Consider the following 23572-nt stretch of genomic DNA (forward strand, 5'->3'; position numbering starts at 1 on the left):
ACGTTTGCAGCCATTAAGTGCTTTGAAAGGCTGGTCATGGTTCACAGCAACACCATTATCCCAGAAACCATAGACCCACTCCAATTTGCAAACCGCCCCAACAGATCCACAGATGATGCAATCTATATTGCCCTCCACACTGCCCTTTCTCACCTGGACAAAAGGAACACCAAGGCTGTTAATTGATTACAGCTCAGCGTTCAACACCATAGTACCCTCAAAGCTCATTACTAAGGACCCTGGGACAACTGGATCCTGGACTTCCTGACGGGCCGCCCCCAGTTGGTAAGGTTAGGTAACATCACATCTGCTACGTAGATCCTCAACACAGGATCCCTCCCTCCTGTACTCCCTGTTCACCCATGACTGCATTGCCAAGCAAGACTCCAACATCATCATTAAGTTTGCCGACGACACAACAGTGGTAGGCCTGATCACCGACAACGATGAGACAGCCTATAGGGAGGAGGTTAGAGACCTGGCAGTGTGGTGCCAGGATAACAACCTCTCCCTCAATGTGATCAAGACAAAGGAGAGCACTCCCCCATTCTCATCGACTGGGCTGTAGTGGAGCATGTTGAGAGCTTCAAGTTCCTTGGTGTCCACATCACCAATAAACTGTCAAGGTCCAAACACACCAAGACAGTCGTGAAGAGGGCAAGACAACGCCTATTCCCCCTCAGGAGACTGAAAAGATTTGGCATGGGTCCTCAGATCCTCAAAAAGTTCTACAGCTGCACCATCAAGAACATCCTGACTGGTTGCGTCACCACCTGGTATGGCAACTGCTTGGCCTCTGACGGCAACGCACTACAGCCACCCTAGTCATTGCCTGCTACCGCACGGCAAGCGGTACCGCCCTGCCAAGTCTAAGTCCAACAGGCTTCTTAACAGTTTCTACCCTCAAGCCATAAGACTGATGAAAAGCTAACCAAATGGCTACTCTGACTATTCGCTTTGAACCCCCCATTTTTATCTGTTACTTTACCTCAACCTACATGTACAGATCCATCAATGTGCCCCTGCACATCGACTCTGTACCCCCTGTATATAGCCTCAATATTGTTATTTTATTGTTGCTCTATTATTTTTTTTGTAAATATTTTTCTTAAAACTGCATTGTTGGTTAAGGGCTTGTAAACTAAGCGTTTCACGGTAAGGTCTTGTTGTCTTCGGCGCATGTGACAAATACAATTGATTTGATTTTGATTAGATTTTATATGTGGTCGAGGTCAACCACTTATAACAGTCGATTGGATCAGTCATATAGGTCAATGTAAAAGCCTCTTCATTCTCGCTTTGTTTCTCAATAACAGATCAATGATCATGGTCATAATTCAGCAACGTTATGACAGTTAACACACACACACACACTCCGTATACTTTACAAGGCCCCATGCAGGAAACATGACGCCGCTGTACAGATGTAGGATCTTAACTCTGTTGCTGAGAATTTTCCCTGCACAGCAGGAAATGCGAACTTGTAGTGTATTTGAGTTTTATAAAGGATTCTGTTTGTGATTTTCACTTTGAAATTTCAGACTTGATTTGCCGTGATGAAAAAACCCCTACAAAAATGTCCATTGATTATAATCCACATAATAATGAACATTTCCTGTTCCTGCAGGATTATTTTACTGCTGTAGCAAACTGGCGCAAATTAAGATCCTTCATCTGTAAGGGTGATGTCTCATGGACAGACACAGGTAACATAACTGGTATTATAGACAGACTGTGGGTTGCCACTTCTTGGTGACGTCATTGATAATTTGGACAAATCACAATTTCGCAGGTGTTCGCATCTTTCAGAAGGGGATACTAGGTCCGTGTTCTCATCTTTCAGAAGGGGATACTAGGTCCGTGTTCTCATCTTTCAGAAGGGGATACTAGGTCCGTGTTCTCATCTTTCAGAAGGGGATACTAGGTCCGTGTTCTCATCTTTCAGAAGGGGATACTAGGTCCGTGTTCGCATCTTTCAGAAGGGGATACTAGGTCCGTGTTCGCATCTTTCAGAAGGGGATACTAGGTCCGTGTTCTCATCTTTCAGAAGGGGATACTAGGTCCGTGACTTTCAGAGAGGTTGGAGGAGCTACCGCGATGCTTCAGCTCTTGGTTCGAGTTTCCTTTCCAACATGTCTCCCTCCTGAACTTCATCAAGCCTCTGATGCAATTATGCTTGATCTTTGTTCTGTGTTTCCGAGATGACTCCGATTATTATAAGACAGGTTTGTGCTGTAGCTATTGATGTCGCAGTCCTATTGACAGACAGCCTTGTTGGACCTTGGTCCCGATCTCCTTTGAATTTTTTTTTTTTTTTATCTCAATGAAACAAACCTGGTAAAATATACAGTATATTTTTAAATGTCTTGAAGATACCTGTGTTCCTTGTGGCGCGTTCCAAGAGTGTGCTGTGCTGTCATCCTCTCTCTCCGCACCATGAGGGATGAGCCGAGGCCTGCTCGCCAACACGGACTCTTCTAATTGTCCCCTCAGGGAGCTAATGATATTCCAGCTTCCTCCGAGGAGTCATTTTCCTCTCTTTATCAATCACTAATTTCTCTCGCTCTCTCTTTCTCTGTCTCTTTATCACCCCTGACACAATACTTTCAGCTGACAGGCACTGAAATGGAACAAAACACAAATTGTAAGTTTCCATTGTAAAATGTTGCGTGCCCTGGTGAACACGACCCTGACTAAAGCTTTGTGGAAAAACCTTCTCGTTAGCCATTTGTCAGTTTGTCTATATTCATTGCTTGGGTTTCTGAGGGTCCAAACACTTTCGGGCACTTTTTCATTTTTAAGAGTAATTCGTTGTCAGTGTTTTGATTTTAGAGTGGCTTCTTTCTTTGGCCACATGGCTGACATTGATTCAGCCCTCTGCGGTATACAACATACTGTAAAGAGGAAATAGTTCAATGCTATTCTACCCTATAGTTCAAGACTTCACACTTCAAAGACTTCATACAAATGATTCAGTGAAGCAATCAACGCTGGGTTGTCAAGAAACTCGAGATGGTTATGTGCGAGCACACACGACCTTTGGGCGTCGTCCGTATTACCCACTACACCCCGCGACTCCACAATATTAAAAAGATACCAGGAAAAAAGGCATCTTCCAACTTCAGAAGTGATCCATAAAAGTGAAACAAATGAATCTGAGAAAACATTTTTTTCCCGGGAGAAGCGTGAGACTCTAAATGTTTTATTCAGACCAGGACAAGGGGTATGAGGAACCGGATCGCGACCCATGTAGAAATAGGCCCCCGTTTAACATTTAACAAGCTTTCCAGAGTGATGGAACGTCGAAGAAGGCGACATGGCCTTCAGGAGAAGGGAATGAAAGGGAATATTAATTCACATCATCACCAGAGATCAAATCCCGCGCCCAGATCTTCTTCTTCCCAAAATGCCGCGAGCCCTTTCAGCCCCTGCCAAATATATAGATGTAGAGAAGGTAGAAATGCCTCTTTTGTATAGATCATTGAAAAGTTAATGCAGAATCCATTTCTTTGGATTCTGATTTGGATGGCAGATTTGCGTCTCGTACCTTATCTTGGTCCTAGGAGCACATTATTATACTAGGATCTGTGAGGAATTAGACTTTATTAAGAGCAAATAGATGGGCTGGTAAGCTAGTTATTTTGACAGCTGTAGATATGACTAATAATCATGTCAACGATGGTATCCGAGAGTGGGATGTACTGTAAAAATGTGTTGGCCCATTTTAGCAATCCTTTATGAGTTTCCACTGACTCAGACTTCGTATTTTTAGTGAATTCAGAATGGCTGGCACAACTTGCAATACTGTTGTATTCACACTGTTCCACTTCCATAGAAATCTGCTGGTAGCAGACTTACTTAGTCAACCGTGGCCAAACGAAGTGCAGCCAATCAAATCACGGCATGACTAAGCCAGAAGTCATGGCAGCTGTCGGCATGGTTACGAGGGCCACGCCACAACTACACCAGGCAGTTCATTAGTCGAATAAACAAAGCCTTTTTCATGTCTTTAATCGATCTGACACTCTACAGAGGCTTTGGTGCACCTTCACTTACACACACACACACACACACACTACCAGACTTTAGTATTCACTGAGCATCACAGGTTACGGTTGTTCAACTCACTGAAATTAAGAGACATTTAATTAATTAATGGCAGCAAATTGACATTACACTGGTGTCTGGACTGGTTTTATCTTGGTCCCCATCAGTACCTAATGACATTTCCATGTATGTCACACGGCCTGGGGAAAATGGCATGGCACGCTTCCTGTTTTTACAGAGGCAGTGGGATGGTCTCCGGCTGCACCGCGCTACCAAGGCAAATACTAAAGGTGACCCCACTGATTGAGGAAAGAAGAGGGGGTAGAGGGAGGATACAGGAAGGTAGAGGGAGGTAGACGGAGGATACAGGGACGTAGACGGAGGATACAGGGACGTAGACGGAGGATACAGGAAGGTAGAGGGAGGACAGAGGGAGGTAGAGGGAGGACAGAGGGAGGTAGAGGGAGGATACAGGGAGGTAGAGGGAGGATACAGGAAGGCAGAGGGAGGTAGAAGAGGGGGGTAGAGGGAGGATACAGGAAGGCAGAGGGAGGTAGAAGAGGGGGGTAGAGGGAGGATACAGGAAGGTAGAGGGAGGTAGAGGGAGGATACAGGAAGGTAGAGGGAGGATACAGGGACGTAGAGGGAGGTAGAGGGAGGTAGAAGAGGGGGCTAGAGGGAGGATACAGGGAGGTAGAGGGAGGATACAGGAAGGTAGATGGAGGATACAGGGAGGTAGAGGGAGGATACAGGGACGTAGAGGGAGGATACAGGGACGTAGAGGGAGGATACAGGGACGTAGAGGGAGGATACAGGAAGGTAGATGGAGGATACAGGGAGGTAGAGGGAGGATACAGGGACGTAGAGGGAGGATACAGGGACGTAGAGAGAGGATAGAGGGACATAGAGGGACGTAGTGGGAGTAAGAAGGAAGATACAGGGAGGATAGAGGGAGGATACAGGGACGTAGAGGGAGGTAGTGGGAGGATAGAGGGAGGTAGTGGGAGGATAGAGGGACGTAGAGGGAGGTAGTGGGAGGATAGAGGGACATAGAGGGACGTAGTGGGAGTAAGAAGGAAGAGACAGGGAGGATAGAGGGAGGTAGTGGGAGGATAGAGGGACGTAGTGAGAGGATAGAGGGAGGATAAAGGGAGGTAGTGGGAGGATAGAGGGACGTAGAGGGAGGTAGTGGGATGATAGAGGGACGTAGTGGGAGGATAGAGGGACGTAGAGGGAGGTAGTGGGAGGATAGAGGGACGTAGAGGGAGTAAGAAGGAAGATAGAGGGAGGATAGAGGGACATAGTGGGAGGATAGAGGGACGTAGAGGGATGTAGTGGGAGGATAGAGGGACGTAGAGGGAGGATAGAGGGACGTAGTGGGAGGAAGAAGGAAGATAGAGGGAGGATAGAGGGACATAGTGGGAGGATAGAGGGACGTAGAGGGATGTAGTGGGAGGATAGAGGGACGTAGAGGGAGTAAGAAGGAAGATACAGGGAGGATAGATGGAGGTTAGAGAGAGGTAAAATCAAATTAAATCACATTTTATTGGTCACATACACATGGTTAGCAGATGTTATTGTGAGTGTAGGAAAATGCTTATGCTTCTAGATCTGACAGTGCAGCAGTATCTAACAGGTAATATCTAACAATTCCACAACTAAACCTAATACACACAATCTAGTAAAGGAATGGGATGGGAATATATAAATATAAAATATATGGATGAGCAGTGACAGAGCGGCCAAGATGCAATAGATAGTGAAGGATACAGTATATACATATGAGATGAGTAATGGGAGATACATAAACATTCGTAAAGCGGCATTATTAAAGTGACTAGTGTTCCATTTATTAAAGTGGCCAATGATATCAAGTCTGAAGGTAGGCAGCCGCCTCTCTTGTGCTAGTGATGGCTGTTTAACAATCTGATGGCCTTGAGATAGAAGCAGTTTTTCAATCTCTCTGTCCCAGCTTTGATGCACTTGTACTGACCGTACCTTCTGGATGATAGCTGGGTGAACAGGTAGTGGCTCTGATGGTTATTATCCTTGATGATCTTTTTGGCCTTCCTGTGATATAGGGTGTTGTAGGAGAGTGTTGTAGGAGGGCAGGTAGTTTGCCCCTGATGATGCGTTGTGCAGACTGCACCACCCTCTGGAGAGCCCTGTGGTTGTGGGCGGTGCAGTTGCCGTACCAGGCGGTGATACAGCCCAACAGGATACTCTCAATTGTGCACCTGTAATAGTCAGTGAGGGTTTTTGGTGACAAGACACACTTTTTCAGCCTCCTGAGGTTGAATAGGCGCTGTTGCGCCTTCTTCACCACACTGTCTGTGTGCGTGGACCATTTTGGTTTGTCGGTGATATGTACACCAAGGAACTTTCCACCTTCTCCACTGCTGTCCTGACAATGTGGATGGGGGGTGCTCCCTTTGCTGTTTCCTGTCCACAATCATCTCTTTTGTTTTGTTGACGTTGAGCGAGAGGCTGTTTTCCTGACACCACACTCCGAAGGCCCTCACTTCCTCCCTGTAGGCTGTTTCGTCATTGTTGGTAATCAAGTCTACCACTGTAGTGTCGTTTGCAAACTTGTTGATTGAGTTGGAGGCATGCATGGCCATGCAGTCATGGGAGAACAGGGAGTACAGGAGAGGGCTGAGATTGCACCCTTGTGGGGCTCCAGTGTTGAGGATCAGCGGAGTGAAGATGTTGTTTCTTACCTTCACCACCTGGGTGCGACCCGTCAGGAAGTCCAGGACCTAGTTGCACAGGGCGGGGTCGACACCCAGGGTCTCAAGCTTAATGATGAGTTTGGAGCGTACTATGGTGTTGAATGCTGAGCTGTAGTCAATGAACAGCATTTTTATGTAGGTATTCCTCTTGTCCAGATGGGATAGGGCAGTGTGCAGTGTGATTGCGATTGCATCGTCTGTGGACCTATTGGGGTGGTAAGCAAATTGAAGTGGGTCTAGGGTAACAGGTAGGGTGGAGGTGATATGATCCTTGACTAGTCTCTCAAAGCACATGACAGAAGTGAGTGCTACGGGGCGATAGTCATTTTGTTCAGTTACCTTAGCTTTCTTGGGAACAGGAACAATGGTGGCCATCTTGAAGTATGTGGGGACAGCAGACTGTAAAAGGGATTGAGAGAATATGTCCGTAAACACACCAGCCAGCTGTTCTGTGCATGCTCTGTGGACGTGGGCAGGGATGCCGTCTGGGCCGGCAGCCTTGCATGGGTTAACACGTTTAAATGTTTTACTCATGTCGGCCACGGAGAAGGACAGCCCATTGTTTTTCTGTGTTGTCCTCAAAGCGGGCAAAGAAGTTGTTTAATTTGTCTGGGAGCAAGACGTTGATGTCCTCAATGGGGCTGGTTTTCTGTTTGTAATCCGTTATTGTCTGTAGACCCTGCCACTTACGTCTCGTGTTTGAGCCGTTGATTTGTGACTCCACTTTGTCTCTATACTAACACTTTGCTTGTTTGATTGCCTTACGGTGGGAATAAATACACTGTTTGTATTCGGTCATATTTCTAGTCGTCTTGCCATGATTAAATGCTGTAGAACGTGCTTTCAGTTTTGCGCGAATGCTGCCATCAATCCACGGTTTCTGGTTAGGGAAGGTTTTAATAGTCACAGTGGGTACAACATCTCCTATACACTTCCTTATAAACTCGCTCACTGAGTCAGTGTATACATTAATGTTATTGTCTGAGGATACCCGGAACATATCCCAATCCACGTGATCGAAGCAATCTTGAAGCATGGAATCCAATTGGTCAGACCAGCATTGGATAGAGCTAAGCACCGGCGCTTCCTGTTTTAGATTCTGCCTATACGAGGGGAGCAACAAGATGGAGTCGCGGTCAGATGGAGTCGCGGGGTAGGGCCTTGTATGCACTGCGGAAGTTAGAGTAGCAGTGATCGAGTGTGTTACTCTGCAATCAATAATCTGATAGAATTTAGGTAGCCTTGTTCTCAGATTAGCAGATTAAAATCCACAGCTACAATATATGGTTTCCAGTTTGCATAATGTCCAGTAAAGTGATGGCCTTGATGGCCGTTTTGGTATCCGCTTGCGGGGGGGATAAACACGTCTGTGACGATAACCGAGGATAGTTCTCTTGGGAGACAATACGATCGGCATTTGATTGAGGAATTCTAGGACAGGTGACCAAAAGGACTTGTATGTTGTTACAATTACACCATGAGTTGTTAATCATGAGTTGTTAATCATGAAACATACACCACCGCCCTTCTTCTTACCAGAGAAATGTTTGTTCCTGTCGGCATGATGCACTGAAAATCCCGTTGGCTGTATGGACTCCGACAGCATGTCCAGAGCTAGCCATGTTACCACCCAGGACATCTCTTTGGAAAGCAACTCTTGCCCAGATTTCAACGACTTTGTTAACTCGGGAGTGGACATTAGCGTCCGAAGCCTCACTAGAAGACCGCTCCGGCACCCTCTCCTCCGACGGCGTTGTTTTGGGTCGGCCTCTGGAATCAGTTCAAATGCCCTGGGAGGTGCAGACAAAGGATCAGAGGGAGGATAGCGGGAGGATAGAGGGAGGTAGAGGGAGGATACAGGGAGGTAAAGGGAGGATACAGGGAGGTAGAGGGAGGATAGAGGGAGGATACAGGAAGGTTAGAGGGAGGATACAGAGAGGATAGCGGGAGGATAGAGGGAGGTAAAGGGAGGATACAGGGAGGATAGAGGGAGGATACAGGGAGGTAAAGGGAGGATACAGTGAGGTAAAGGGAGGTAAAGGGAGGATACAGGGAGGATACAGGGAGGTAAAGGGGGGTAAAGGGGGGTAAAGGGGGGATAGAGGGAGGATAGAGGGAGGATACAGGAAGGTTAGAGGGAGGATACAGAGAGGATACAGGGAGGATACAGGAAGGTTAGAGGGAGGATAGAGGGGGATAGAGGGAGGATACAGTGAGGTAGAGGGAGGTGTGCTACTTTTAGAGTTGGGTTCAGTGATTCAAGGCTCTCTCTCTCTCTCTCTCTCTATGGTTAGGAGCTGTAGCAGTCTTAGTGAAGCAGAATTCACATCAGTTTAGTGTTTGCAGGCCCTGCAACTTTGGAACCGACCCCACTAAAGTAGTACACAGTGTATCCAGATATGCCTATAACGCGTGTACCGAAATTCATTTGATTACCAACTCATGATCTTTCATGTTGAATCATATACAAATGTGATCAACAGATTCCACTGCATCATTATTGCATCAACATTGCACTGCATCAATTATGATGTTCTCCTCACACCACACAGTACAGCTCCGCATTCACACAGGAAAGGGAAAAGGACACGGAGAGAGGGAAAGGGCAAGAGAGAGGGAGAGAGAGCACATTAGACGACTTTCCTGTTTCCCGTTATATGAAACATCTCTGCCATTAAACGTCAGCAAAGGGAATTGGTGGAGATGTCTCGAGCAAGTAAATGTGCCAACAAAATGTATCACCCCAAAGATCAATGGACAGGCAAAAAGATGCAAATGAAAGCCTCACTCTGGAGTCTGGAGAGTGTGACAAGAAACACGACACTCCCTCATCTCCTTTACAAACTCAGCGGATGCGAGAATTCAGTTTGAACTAGCTCCAGCTTCGTTTAGGGAATTGACGATACATAATTCAATGGAACCAGAGACAAAATGAAAAGAAGTAACAAAATGGTGGGGGACGGGCCAAATAACACTTCTGTAATCAGCAGCATGCAAAGAGAAAACACCCGGTTGATCGCGGGCCAGTGGAATGACAAGTCGGGCTCCAGAGGGATATAGTGGCTGTTTAATCAGTGTGAACGGTTAAGTAATCTATAGCTGTGACCGACAGACTAGTTCTGTGCATTTTAGTCAGACATGTTTGATACAGGATACGTTGACCAAGTCCCAGAGATAGGAAGAGAGAGGGATGAACTGGAAACGTCTTGGTTGCCTTGGTTGACCCTGTAGTTAAGCCATGCTTTTTTAATGAGAGCAGAGATCCTGTTAGGCCACGGAGACTATATAAATAGTCAATGATCATTGATTATATTTGTATGATGGAGACTGAGCTACATCTCTGATGTGACTTGTCAAGAAGAATCCCAAGACTAAACCCTTATTTTGTTTGCCTTGCCTTTTAAGCGGCCAATAATGGATATGAATCCAAACTAGTCGAACATACGGTGCATTTGGAAAGTATTCAGACCCCTTGACTTTTTCCACATTTAAATGTCTATAAACCCTGTTTTTGCTTTGTCATTATGGGGTGTTGAGTGTAGATTGATGAGGGAAAAAAGGTATTTCATCCGTTTTAGAATAAGGCTGTAACGTAACAAAATGTGGAAAAAGTCAAGAGGGGTCTGAATACTTTCTGAATGCACTGTATAATTGCCCAGCTCAGATTGGGTGTTTATTACATAAATCACTATCCTCTAGCTTCATTTTGAACCTTCGCTCGGGGATAAAATAAAACCTTTGAGCAAATTTAAAATAAAATTATATTTATGGCATTTTGGTGTCATTACCATACTCTTGTGTTCAGTGACCAATGTTGGTGTGATGAGTGACATTACCTGAGACCTGCCTAGTCTGAAGCTTAGCAGTCCAACCCAGTCTTGTAGGCACGTAGGAGACCCGAGTTCAAACCCAGTCGGTGACAGTTGTAAAGCACAGACGTCACTGGTACCCTGTGTAGTTAACCCTCAGCGCAGTCCACTCTGCCGTGACACACACACACACACACACACACACACAACTCTGCCGTGACCTCATTTAAGTTCTATTCTCCCCTGGACAGATTGGACCGGCTGACCCCGGCCCCTCTAAGTCCTTTTAAATCCAAGGGGGTCAGGGTGAGTGACAGAAGCGGGTAGGATGTGTTATTAATGTCTTATTACTATGTTATAAGCGTGTTAATATGGTGTAATAAATGCCAGGGAACACAGACAGACAGAGCAAAGACAGGGCTGAGGAAACTGAAATCACACCAAAGCCCTTCTTTTAGAAGAACCGATGGGAGGGGGGGGGGGGGTTTATTTACACAGTACAGGCTGTCTGGCCCTGCCTGGAGGCCTGAGAGATGGACTGGCCCTCTGATCAATAATCTATTAGTGGAGAGACATGCCTCTGAAGGCCCCAGGCAGACTCACACACACCTATATACACACTGTATGTCTGTGTGAGTACAATTGTATGTGTGTGTGTGTGTGTGCATACCTGTGTTTGTTCATGTCCATGTTTTATGTTTGCATGTCTTTGTGCATATGTTGACAGCAACTGTGTACGCATGCAGCGTGTGCTGCGTTTGTGTTCTTGCATGTCTCTATTTTCTGTGTGTGTGTGTGTGTGTGTGCGTGTGTGCGTGTGTGCGTGTGTGTGTGTGTGTGTGTGTGTGTGCGCGTGTGTCTAGGTACTGCTCTGTTTCAGTTGTCGTGAGCAGCCTAGCTGTTTGGAGAAGGAGGTGCTTTCTGTACCCTTGAGTGCCATGGATACAGGAACCTTTGAAATGGGTTTTTTTCTTGGTAAATTTGATTGGTGGATTCAAATAAAGTGTTTAAAATGTGTGTGTGACAGCACGGTGATTGACTAGCAGCAGGAGTGAAGGGGATAATGGAGGTGATAGAAGGAGTATCAGAGGTGGGCGCTCTGCGTCACATGGTCTCGTCTCAAAGGATGTTGGGATACGCAGGGTGCAAACAAGGTGGACTACAGAAGAGAGCAGAGGTCTCACTGTGTGTGCACTGCATGAGAGTGTGTGTGTGTGTCGTGTGTGTGTATGTATGTGTGTGTGGGGGGGGGGGGTCTGTGTGTGCACTGCATGAGTGTGTGTGTGTGTGTGTGTCTCGTGTGTGTGTGTGTGGGGTGGGGGTCTGTGTGTGCACTGCATGAGTGTGTGTGTGTGTGTGTGTCTCGTGTGTGTGTGTGTGTGTGGGGGGGGGGGGGGGTCTGTGTGTGTGTGTGTGTCTGTATGTCTCTGAGTGTCTTTCTGTGTGTGTGTGATACATTGCATGAGGATGTTCTGTCTCCCGTTTGTCTCCACATTCATACAAACAGGTTTGGATTGTCTGTCTTTCCTCCAGTGATGATAAGGGTTTAGCATTGTTGAAAGACGTCTCTAGAATGTGATGTGGTAAAAGGTTGGGGACAGCTTGTGGAGTGCTGTAGCCTAGCAGGTAGAGCATTGGGCCAGTAACCAAGAGGTTGGGGACAGCTCGTGGAGTGCTGTAGCCTAGCAGCTAGAGCATTGGGCCAGTAACCAAAATGTTGGGGACAGCTCATGGAGTGCTGTAGCCTAGCAGGTAGAGCATTGGGCCAGTAACCAAAAGGTTGGGGACAGCTCATGGAGTGCTGTAGCCTAGCAGGTAGAGCATTGGGCCAGTAACCAAGAGGTTGGGGACAGCTCGTGGAGTGCTGTAGCCTAGCAGCTAGAGCATTGGGCCAGTAACCAAAATGTTGGGGACAGCTTGTGGAGTGCTGTAGCCTAGCAGGTAGAGCATTGGGCCAGTAACCAAAATGTTGGGGACAGCTCGTGGAGTGCTGTAGCCTAGCAGGTAGAGCATTGGGCCAGTAACCAAAACGTTGGGGACAGCTTGTGGAGCGCTGTAGCCTAGCAGGTAGAGCATTGGGCCAGTAACCAAAAGGTTGCTGGTTTGAATACCCGAGCTGACAAGGTGAAAAATCGATCAATGTTCCCTTGAGCAAGGCACTTAACCCTAATCTCCGTACTACTATGGCCGACCCTGTAAAACAACACATTTCACTGGACCTATCCAGAGTTTATGTGACAACAGAACATTATTTAGTTGAAGTAGTTTGTGTGATCCATTAATAGACATGGATCAGGTGTAAATATACTGCTGCTATATGCCAGGGTGTTGGATGTCCATCGTGTACCGGTAGGATTGATGTCAGAGGCTCTTAGTTACAGTAAAAGTTGAAATATTTAGTTACTTTTGTCAAGTACAAAGCTGTCTCATAACTCACATCGTCTTATACTGTAAGTTGTCTCATAACTCATATCGTCTTATACTGTAAGTTGTCTCATAACTCATATCGTCTTAAACTGTACGTTGTCTCATACCGTATGTAGCTATTAGAAGCTCTTGAAGTGTTGTGGCTGAAGACCGGCTGATGAGGAGCTTGGCTACAGGTCTGAGTTCTGGAGTTCTCTGTGCGTTCTGTTTGCTTGGTGAAAGGCACACGTTGTCGGACACCCGCAGGCACGAACGCATGGACGCACACACACAGTGAGAATCCCAGAAGCACAGCTAGTCAGTGGTAGGAACAAGAGTCGCTGTATTTTCCCTCCTGCAACCCAGGTCCTGGTCAGGCAGAGTAAAACAGTCAAACTGTGAAGTAGTCAGGTAGAGCTGCAGAGAATGGTGATGACTATACTCACTACTTCTGCTCCCTAAACAAATGTTCTCCAGGTTGAACCTCAGCGTTGTGTCTTCTTCTCCAGGGCCAGATTTATTTGCTGCTTGGCAGGCCCGGAGGGGGGTGTAAGGCAGATCCATCGCCCCGATAAGATACTCTGCTGGGGAAAAGACAAATGGTGCCCGGAGGCACACTGTTATGCCTCATGTCCACCAGATGCATCAAACTCTTTGCGTTCCGGGGGAAGTCATTAATTGTCAGTGGAGCAGTCAGCAACGCTACGTTCTGTGAACCGCATGCGTTCAAAACTATCAACTCGCGCGTTGCTTTGCGGTGAGGAGGTACAAACAGAGGTACACACACAGAGCGAACGTCAAGTACGGAAAATACCGGCGTTACATCCTGCAAAACAAAACTCATATCATCTGGTGGACATAAGGCAGGACACCGATGCCAATCCGGCTCATCCATCCTCTATATCAATCAATCAAATCAAATGTATTTATAAAGCCCTTTTTACGTCAGCCGATGTCACAAAGTGCTGTACAGAAACCCAGCCTAAAACCCCCAACAGCAAGCGATGCAGATGTAGAAGCACGTACATTACTGTTGTTGTGGTACGCCCCCGAGGGATCCATTCTTTCACACGCTGAATCATTTTGGTTTTGTCAATTTTGTCCTGAGACTCACTAAAACCCACCTGGCGCTCGTTTCGGAAAGCGGACGTAATCGAAGCGGGAAACACTATTGCTGCACCTGCCAATGGAATAATGTCACACGTGTCGGAAAGGGGAGCGGAGAATTGAAAATGATGTCCAGAATGCCTAAGCAGCACCACATTTGTGAACACCATTGCTTGTTAACCCCTCTAGTAGCGTTATGAGGGCCACCGAAAGCATTGCCCGTTTTCTTTCTTTTCATTAATTTGCCTACTAAATGTACACACTTCACAGGGTTAAATTCAGACACTGGGGTCTTCAGAGAGTCCTGTGGAGGGATGTCGTATTTATCCTCCACCAGCTGCATTGCTATTCACAGCAGCAAAGCTGAAAGACCGATAAGACCCTACCGATCCAACCCTGCACTCTTCCGCTTATTACCCAACTAATTAAATTCAGCTTTCTGACGTGCGTCCGCCTATACAAACGACCAAAGTGAAGGGAATCTATTGACTGTCTAATTATTCTTAGTACAGTAAAACTTGAATGTGGCCATGAATGGACTTGAAGAGCCAACCCAGGCTTAGACTAGAGAGGCTTCTGGGTAATTGCCCGAAATACAAAACACTTTGAATTTAATAAGATGCAACCGAAATCAGAAAGCCTTTAAAGGACAGGATTGAAGGCGGAAGAGATTGAATAATTGGAAGGGCTATTTCTTTGAAAGCGGGATTATAAGGTTACATGGATGTCTGTTTACCAGCTAAAAATTAATATATGTTTGTTAATCAGCATTTGGGCTCTGAGGCTTCCCTCAAATCCACAGAGAATTAAATTGTAATTATTTAGGATATGCTCTTTTCCACAGTGACTTCAAATCACACACAATTGAACGTAGGCTACAGTGGCTGAGCCTTGGGGCGATGAGTCCATGGAAGAATTCAGGGCCCAGTGTTTTCACGCATAGCAAAGTCCTATCAATTGAAACTGCGTGGAGAACAATACTAAATCCCATCATACGCACCATTGCAAATAATTCATTCCAAAAGCGGGGTATTCACCAATTAGGTGAGGCGAAATGATTTGGTGAATGCTACCGCCGAGCCGGTCCACGGCATTCTAAAATTAGAGCCAAGCAGGTGTGATTTATTAGTTTGGGCCTGCCGTCATAAACAGGAGAAAACAATGAAAGTGGGGATAATGAATCGCAGGTGGCAGAATGGGGAAAAAATCTATCTGTCTCTCTCCCTCTCTCTCTCTCTCTCTCTCTCTCTCTCTCGCTCTCTCTCTCAATCGGATCAGCAACTCTCTCCCAATTTAACAGGATATTCTCATTTGAATTCACGGCCGAACAGCGGCATATTAATTTGGGGAAATCAACAGAAAAATTGGGTCACCTGCAGTTTATTCATTCCCCTACGTTTTCCATTATAGAGAGAGAGACCTGCTTCTCAGAATGCATTTAATGAATTCATCTTAGTCTGGGCATCGTGGGTAGTCTTTTATTTGTATTTTTTTCCTGAGGAATATTTCTGTCTGTAATAAAGCCCTTTTGTGGTGAAAAATTCATTCTGATTGGCTGAGCCTGGCTCCCCAGCGGGTGGGCCTATGCCCTCGCTGCACCCCTGCCCAGTCATGTGAAATCCATACATTAAGGCCTAATGCATTTATTTCAATTGACTGATTTGCTTATATGAACTGTAACTCAGTAAAATCTTTGTTATTTTTGCTCAGTATAGAAACGGAATTGGTTCCTTAAAGAACCCTATATGGAATCCAAGGGTTCTATATGGAACCAATTTTGGTTCAGTGAAGAAGAAGTATGTAAAGATGACTACTGGTCACCTTGGTGTTCCAGGCCTACTACATTGCAGATGTTGCACTGCATCAGCCAATGGTTGCGTGCCACCTCCTCGACAGTCGAGCATCAGGTTGCTTTATCATATGATGTGGTTATCTGATATGTTAAACACCCATCCAGACGTTGTTAGATCTGGCGTGCATCTGCAATGTAGTCAGCCTGGAACTGGTCGAGTCTTGAATTAGGGGTCTCTGGCCAATCAATGACCTTTCCTCGTCTCTGGGTAGAAATCGACCTGACAGTGTGTTGTGGCACACACCTCTACACACAACCTGGTATAAAAAACACTGTCCGGACACTTTGCATTTGGACCTTGACTTGGAATCAGTAAGTAGTGACGAGGTGAGAGTTGTTCCTCTGACCGTGACGACGGAGGCTCAAAGCACAGAGCGTTATTTTAATGAATTCTCCTAAGTCATGGTGAAGCGGCAGGACGGCGCAGGACACCGGAAGGACGGCGCAGGACACCGGAAGGACGGCGCAGGACACCGGCAGGACGGCGCAGGACACCGGCAGGACGGCGCAGGACACCGGCAGGACGGAGCAGGACACCGGCAGGACGGCGCAGGACACCGGCAGGACGGCGCAGGACACCGGCAGGACGGCGCAGGACACCGGCAGGACGGCAGGACGGAGCAGGACACCGGCAGGACGGCGCAGGACACCGGCAGGACGGCGCTAGTGAACTCCACCCTGCGGTGTGTGTTTGAGACTATGACTATGGGTGCCAAGCTGCTCTAAATAAACCCTGTTTGACTCTTACCACATCCCCCCTCTTTTGTTTTCGAGATTCAAATGATGACGTCATGTTTTGCACCGTGCCAGTTTCAAAGTCTCTTGTTTCAGTGTTTTTCATAGCTAGGACCAGGAGTTTTACCGGACTACATTTATAGCTTGTAACGAGGGGTCAGTAGTTTTACCTGGTCAGGTCACATGGTCCAATAGATAGCACTTCTACAAAAAGCTCTTCCTACGTTCCCTCTTGACCTTGGGAGGCGACTTCATCACAAAGGGCCAGATTTCATGTACGTACTGTATGTGGGGTGTAGAGGGAGGGTGGAGGAGGGAGGAACTAACAGGAACAAAAGAGAGCGCTCTGGGAGAGAGGAATCGGCACCTGGCACACTTCTAAAGAGCCAGCACTTCAGACATCTAAATCCCTTCAACTGAGCCCGTGTGTGTGTGTGTGTGTGTGTGTGTGTGTGTGTGTGTGTGTGTGTGTGTTTCTAACGGTGTTTGTGCTCTTCACCAATCAAACTGATTGCACAGAGACTCAAATGAACTCTGACCTGCAGTCAAGCTCACTAAGCCAGTCTCAGGCCACAACCCCGGGTCCTCAACCGCTGCACCTCTCAACTTTTAGGGCAATATTTAGCTGGCTTAATATAAGCCTGTGACTTTTCAGAGGATCCTCGCCACTGACTTTGCAACTTTTAGAATGGTCTATGCTATCAGGGATTCTTGGGACGTCCCAACTCTGACGTTACCCCATTGACGTTGACATTTGAAATGGTTAAGGTAAGGGTTAAGGTCAGGGTTAAAGTAAAGGTAAAGATTAGGTAAGGGTTATGGTTAAGGTTTGGGGTAAGGGTAAGGGTAGGGGTTAAGGCTAGGGTTTAGGGCATGGATGTCTCAAGGATCCCGGATAGCACTACCCAATTTAGTTGGCTTAATATAAACCTGTCACTTCACGGAGTGGCTGAGACATTTGCATTTGAACGAAAGGGTGGAGTGTATTGACAGACTGTGTGCTGCAGCAATTGAATTAGTGGTCATATCAGGACCATTCAATAGAGTTTAGATGACTCCCTGGTGTAAACACGTGGGTTTATTTAGTGGCTGCTGGGTTTTTCCTTTGTGTTGTACCTTGGTATAGGGATTCTCTAAAATTGCTTCCGGCAATGGCCATGGGAGTGATTCATGTTAATGAATCACTCAATGGAGTCATCCTGAGGAAATTATATCAACATTTACGGCAATCCAATCTTAGTCACTAATTCTCCATTTTAAGTCTGAAGATGTATTCGTACTCATCGTTGAAGGTCATGAAAAACATATTCCATTTCAATCCCCATTTCAACAGAGCTTTCGACTAAGTGTTCTCAGCGTTCTGCTGTGCATTATTCGCTCTCTGTTCAAAGCCTAAATGTTCTAGGAATGAGTGAGTCACAATCACCGCATGTTGTACTCAGATGGAATGGAGAGGGATAAACTTATTTATAGAGGACCGTTGCAGGGCAACATCAGTTCAGAGCACTACAATGGACTTCAATGGAACTCAGTGAGGTTGTATACTCTGCCATCAGGTGGTTGTTTTAGAAACATCACACAGACGGACGGACGGACGGACGGACAGACAGACAGACGCTGTTATTGTCAGATACACCAGACAGATAACAGTGATATATGTTGTTTTACAGGGTCAGACATAGTAGTACATGCCCCTGGAGCATTTTAGGGTTAAGTGCCTTGCTCAAGGGCAGATCAATATATTTTCATCACCTTTCTGGCTTGGATATTTGAACCTTGCGGTTACTGGCCCAACACACTAGACTCCCTGCCACCCTACAGAGAGAGAAGGGGGTGGAAGGGGAAGAGAGGTATTCTGTATGGTTTGGCATGTAAAGTGCCTGTTAGGGGTTTATTAAGCAGTAGCATGAGTGACTGACTCGTCCTTGACCCCGAACAGTGCCGGTACATTTATTGTGAAGATTATCCATTGTTGCTGTAGCCATTTGCTCTAGCGATTTGCTCTCTCTCTCTCTCTCTCTCTCTCTCTCTCTCTCTCTCTCTCTCTCTCTCTCTCTCTCTCTCTCTCTCTCTCTCTAGGACAATCCTCTGATCCTGCAGTCAGACAGGAATGTGACGGTGAACGCAAGAAACAACCTTGGTCAGCTAACAGGACAGCTCACTGTGGGTGAGTCAGCCTCCGCCGCCACCAGCTGGCCACACACACACGTACACACACCCGCCCCACACACACCCCCGTTCACACACACACATGCAAACACACCCGCCCCCACACACACACACACACGAACAAGCACACACACACACTAACACACACACAGATTACCTGGACTCTTGAACAAAAGTAGCCCATCTTGGGTAGTTGTGTTCCAAGAAGTGTAACCCCAAGACAGCAGGGCCTCAGAAACCCCCGGGCTGGGGAGAACCCGACCAAGCACATGATGGGGCTTCCGTTAACTATCCCCGCCCCCTGGGCTACAACGCATGGTGCCTCACTGACTGACTGACTTGCTGGCTCCAACACATCATTCTGGGGGAGTTCTGCATTGTTCCGGAAGTCCGGAACAGAATTCCCTCCTCTCCCCCTGTCAGAGATTCCAGAAGGATTCCAAGGGTTTCTGAAGGAGCTCTGAGTCAGCATGTTGACAACACTCACACACTTTCTAGTCAGGAGGAAAGGGGCTTTCGGAGGGAGACTGTGCACACGTTTTACTGGACTGCTGCCCCCTTGGATATGGCCATGATTGATTGGGAAACTGGTATCTGGACGGGACTCATACATAGCAGTAACATTGGCAGACTAGTGGACCCACAGGAGAGAGAGAGCGACTCAACCTTCTTAGATGGCTATCATTGTACTTATCAGCTTAGTGGTCTCTGGTCCAAGGAGATAAGGGTACCTGGTGAGACCAGTGTGACCCTGTCTCTTAGTGTGGTACTCAGGCAACCTTAGTGTGTTAGTCTCTCTCTCTCTCTCTCTCTCTCTCTAATATTTCTCTCTTCCTCCATTCCCTCTGACTCCTCCCCCTCCCTCTTTCCCTCTCTCTATCGCTCTCTCTTCTCCTCTCTATCTCTTACTGTTCTCCATCTGTGAACTGGCTAGTGATAACATTCATCTTCCAACTTTGAGAACAGTGTGGTACTTTGGAGTTTTACTCCACATCCTGATCGTCCCATCCACAGTTTCCTCTCTCTCTCTCTCTCTCTCTCTCTCTCTCTCTCTCTCCCGCTCTCTCTCTAATTTACTCTCTCTCTGTATGTCTCTCTCTCTCTCTCTCTCTCTCTCTCTTTCGCTCTCTCTCTCTCTCTCTAATTTACTCTCTCTCTCTCTCTCTCTCTCTCTCTCTCTTTCTCTGTCTGTCTGTCTGTCTGTCTGTCTGTCTGTCTGTCTGTCTGTCTGTCTGTCTGTCTGTCTCTCTCTCTCTCTGTATTTCAAAGTTCCTCTGTCCATAAGCTCAGATAAATTATATTACAGTCAATTATGAGACACACTTTGAAATCACGGCTGATGTGCTCTGATCATAAGGTCCTTGGAGGAGACACGCACACACAGTTCACTTGGTGCTATTAGGGCCTTGGAACTCCACACACACACACACACACACACACACACACACACACACACACACACACACACACACACACACACACACATACACACACCTTATTCCCCTCCCTCAGCCAGTTGCTAAAGGCCATGAAGTTACCCCGTGGCACAGAGGAACAGACAGAGCCATCACTGAGCCTTGAGCACTGCACTCTGTTTTATCCTCCTTCTTTCCCTCCCTCCCTCCCTCCCTCCCTCCCTCCCTCCCTCCCTCCCTCCCTCCCTCCCTCCTTCCTTCCTCTCTATTCCTGTCACCTCGTTAATTTGAGTGAGGACCTGTCACGGCCCATATCCGAATCAGGGCTCGTAAAAATGAAAAGTGAACTTGGCCCACTGAAAGTAGGCTTTTGGCCCCCCTTTCTGACACCAAAATGCTATTTGTCCTCCTCTCCATGTAGAAATTGCCTTTAACCACAGATCTAGGATCAGCTAAGCCTCTCTAAATCCTTAACAATCAGAAGTGAAGAAAAACTCGAAAACTGTCCTTGGATCAGTCTACAGCAGCAATCTCCTAGTCCTGTGTCCTCCTTCCCCCCTCGGAGAGAGAATAACATCATGAGAGTATTTTCTGGACGTGGTGCCCAGCTGCTCGGAGGACAGCGAGGGCGAACGGGAACGTCTGTTGTCTTTTTTTGTTGTTGGGGTGTGTCATTGACTTTTCATTTGTATAAGTGCATTCTGGGTAATAAATGGCTTTCTCACTTTGCGGGAAGATTTCATTACGACCGTGGCAGGAGACAGGCGACCAAAACTGGCGACGGGGGCCAAAATGCATTTTTGGGAAAGACAGCGCATAAGGGCGTATGTGACTGTGAGTGTGTGACAACAACGTCACAGGGATCACTCTCACCCGCCACGCTGCCAATTTTAGAAGTGACTTTCACCGTCCAGCCGAACACTCTATCCAAAACACTGCTTTTATACCCTTTCCTCTCCTTGTCCCTTTCCTAGAAGAAATGGACTTCAAACCTTAAACTGGCAAACTCCCCTATGACTTTGTAATGAGCTTCTAAACTTCAGGCTTCATTTATGTCCCGTTATCTTCTCCTGCTCAGTAATTATTTTCTCTTTTATCTCGGAGGAATCGTTCCACTCATTTTTTTTGTCCAGCTGCTGTATCATGTGGAATGGATTAAGGCAAGGGTGGGAGTGGGAGATGTTCTGTGATTACCACACAGGACTTTGGGGTAAAGAGATAGAATGAGGCACTCTGATTGGATCCCCGCTCTGTCACCCATTCTTAGCGTCCAATAGGAACAGGTGTTGAAAGCTCTACTTCCTTGTTCTTTTGGTATTTGCTCTTACTTGCTATTAAGCAATTTGGTATGTACTCAAAGTCTAACTTGCCCTTGAGTCATTCTGGGTAAGAGACAGCTTCAGTGACAAGAATATGAATTATACATTTGATCATGTCTGCTGTGCCTGTACGGGGCACGGGGCCGTCTTTCCCTGTGGCTACTACCGACCGTTTGCAACTGTTCTTCACAGGTGGCATATAAAAGATGATGAACTAGCAGTGCATATGCTTTGTGACGCGAGATCATTCTCAATGAGAACATATTTGCTAAAGGTATATTGGGATGTGTTAGAATAGAATCTGTCCATTTTTATGAAGGAAGTACTCATTTTGCTATTCTCCCATCAATGTCATGCCGGTTATTGATGTGTGTGTACAGATGACACCGCAGGCCTCCGTGTTTACAGACAGCCATGAAGAGTGTGTGATTAAATCCACCTTTTAGCATCGTCTCTTCTTTGCCTCCTTCGTCTCCCTGGCCGAAAAGATTCTCTTGATTAATGTGTCGGATAAAACCACACTTTTTCCCTTTTTTCTCCCGCGCTCTTTATTAATGAGTGTAATCTTATTTAGATACATAATTTGTGTATGTTTGTCCATAAATCATGTGTAGTTTTTCTAACCTGGGGTAAAAGTTGCTGCGCGCTGCAGTTTTCTGACTGCTTCACTCCACGGCTCTTTAGTTTTTCAAAAAGCACCTTCAAAGAGTCGAAAGGTCTTCTTCCAGGAGACTCCGCTCTCTGACTGATTTCAGCACTTCAAAAAGAGACCAGCGATGGCCTCGTTGTTTCGCAGAGTTGCATCACCTTCTTCAGTGTTTACTTTTGAAAGTCCAAATTAATTCAGCATTTCTCAGCCCTCGTTCAAAGGGGCCGTGACGAACTAGCTCGACGAGTTCCCGTGACCAACTAACTCGACCAGTTCAAAACATCAACTTTTTTCTTCAGACTTTATATTTTGACAGGAAAAAATGACTCCAGACTTTGTTGTCTCTTCCCCCATTCCCTCTACTTTGTATTTGACAGGTCAAAATGGCACCAAACAGGGATTGCCCCTTCCCTCTTTGTGGTTCTCCCCAAACCCCCAAACTGCCCTCGTTCCAGACTGACTGCAAAGCAGTCATCTGCTTTCTCATGCCTGGATGTTGAACATATTCACGAACCACATTATATTCTATAGCAATGTGATGCCTGACAGTCGTTGACGTGGGACTCTGCCTTTGGTTGGTGCAATGTCGCGTCTGCAATGTCACGTCTGCAATGTCATGTCTGCAATGTCACGTCTGTAATGTCACATCTGCAATGTCACGTCTGTAATGTCACGTCTGTAATGTCACGTCTTCAATGTCACGTCTGTAATGTCACGTCTGCAATGTCACGTCTGTAATGTCACATCTGTAATGTCACATCTGCAATGTCACGTCTGTAATGTCACGTCTGCAATGTCGCGTCTGCAATGTCACGTCTGTAATGTCACGTCTGCAATGTCGCGTCTGTAATGTCGTCGGCCTGGAACCCGATCTCTGATTTAACAAGTGACATTTCCTGCGTGTTCAATATCACCACAGAGGATCATCCTTCATCGTTCTCTAATCACAGGAAAATCTGCATCAATTAATGATCTCGAACAGCTCGTTTATAACGCCCTGTTGTCATTAATCTTCTGAGGAGCAAAAGTTTCAGACGACAGTCCAGACCCAATATCTCCTCGGTGTGGGCTGCTGCTGTCAACGTGGATTTAACTACTTCTTATCACCGGTTGTGGCTAAGTGGCAATGTCCTTGTCTTCTCCAAAGTGTTCCAAAGTGCCCTAACAAGCCACCCTGTGAAGTGTTGTGAGTGTAAACTCTGCTCTAGAGTGTTTCCGTTGACGTCCAGCAGCCATTTCCCCCTCTGATATTACATTTGCAGTTATTATGGTCATTTAGCAGACACTTATCCAGAGTGACGTTCATCTTAAGGTAGCTTGGTGAGACAACCA

General features: G+C 46.5%; 1 protein-coding gene across 1 annotated transcript in view; it reads left to right on the forward strand.

The window, feature by feature from the left end:
- The window catches only part of LOC110534570 (zeta-sarcoglycan-like), a 316878-nt gene that overhangs the window by 240564 nt on the left and 52742 nt on the right, over positions 1-23572 (forward strand). Inside the window, exon 4 of the mRNA XM_036953988.1 lies at positions 18768-18855. Coding sequence (XP_036809883.1) covers positions 18768-18855 — 88 coding nt within the window. The remainder of the gene's footprint in view (positions 1-18767; positions 18856-23572) is intronic.

Source organism: Oncorhynchus mykiss, chromosome 19 (assembly GCF_013265735.2).
Source record: "Oncorhynchus mykiss isolate Arlee chromosome 19, USDA_OmykA_1.1, whole genome shotgun sequence".
Lineage (NCBI taxonomy): Eukaryota > Metazoa > Chordata > Actinopteri > Salmoniformes > Salmonidae > Oncorhynchus > Oncorhynchus mykiss.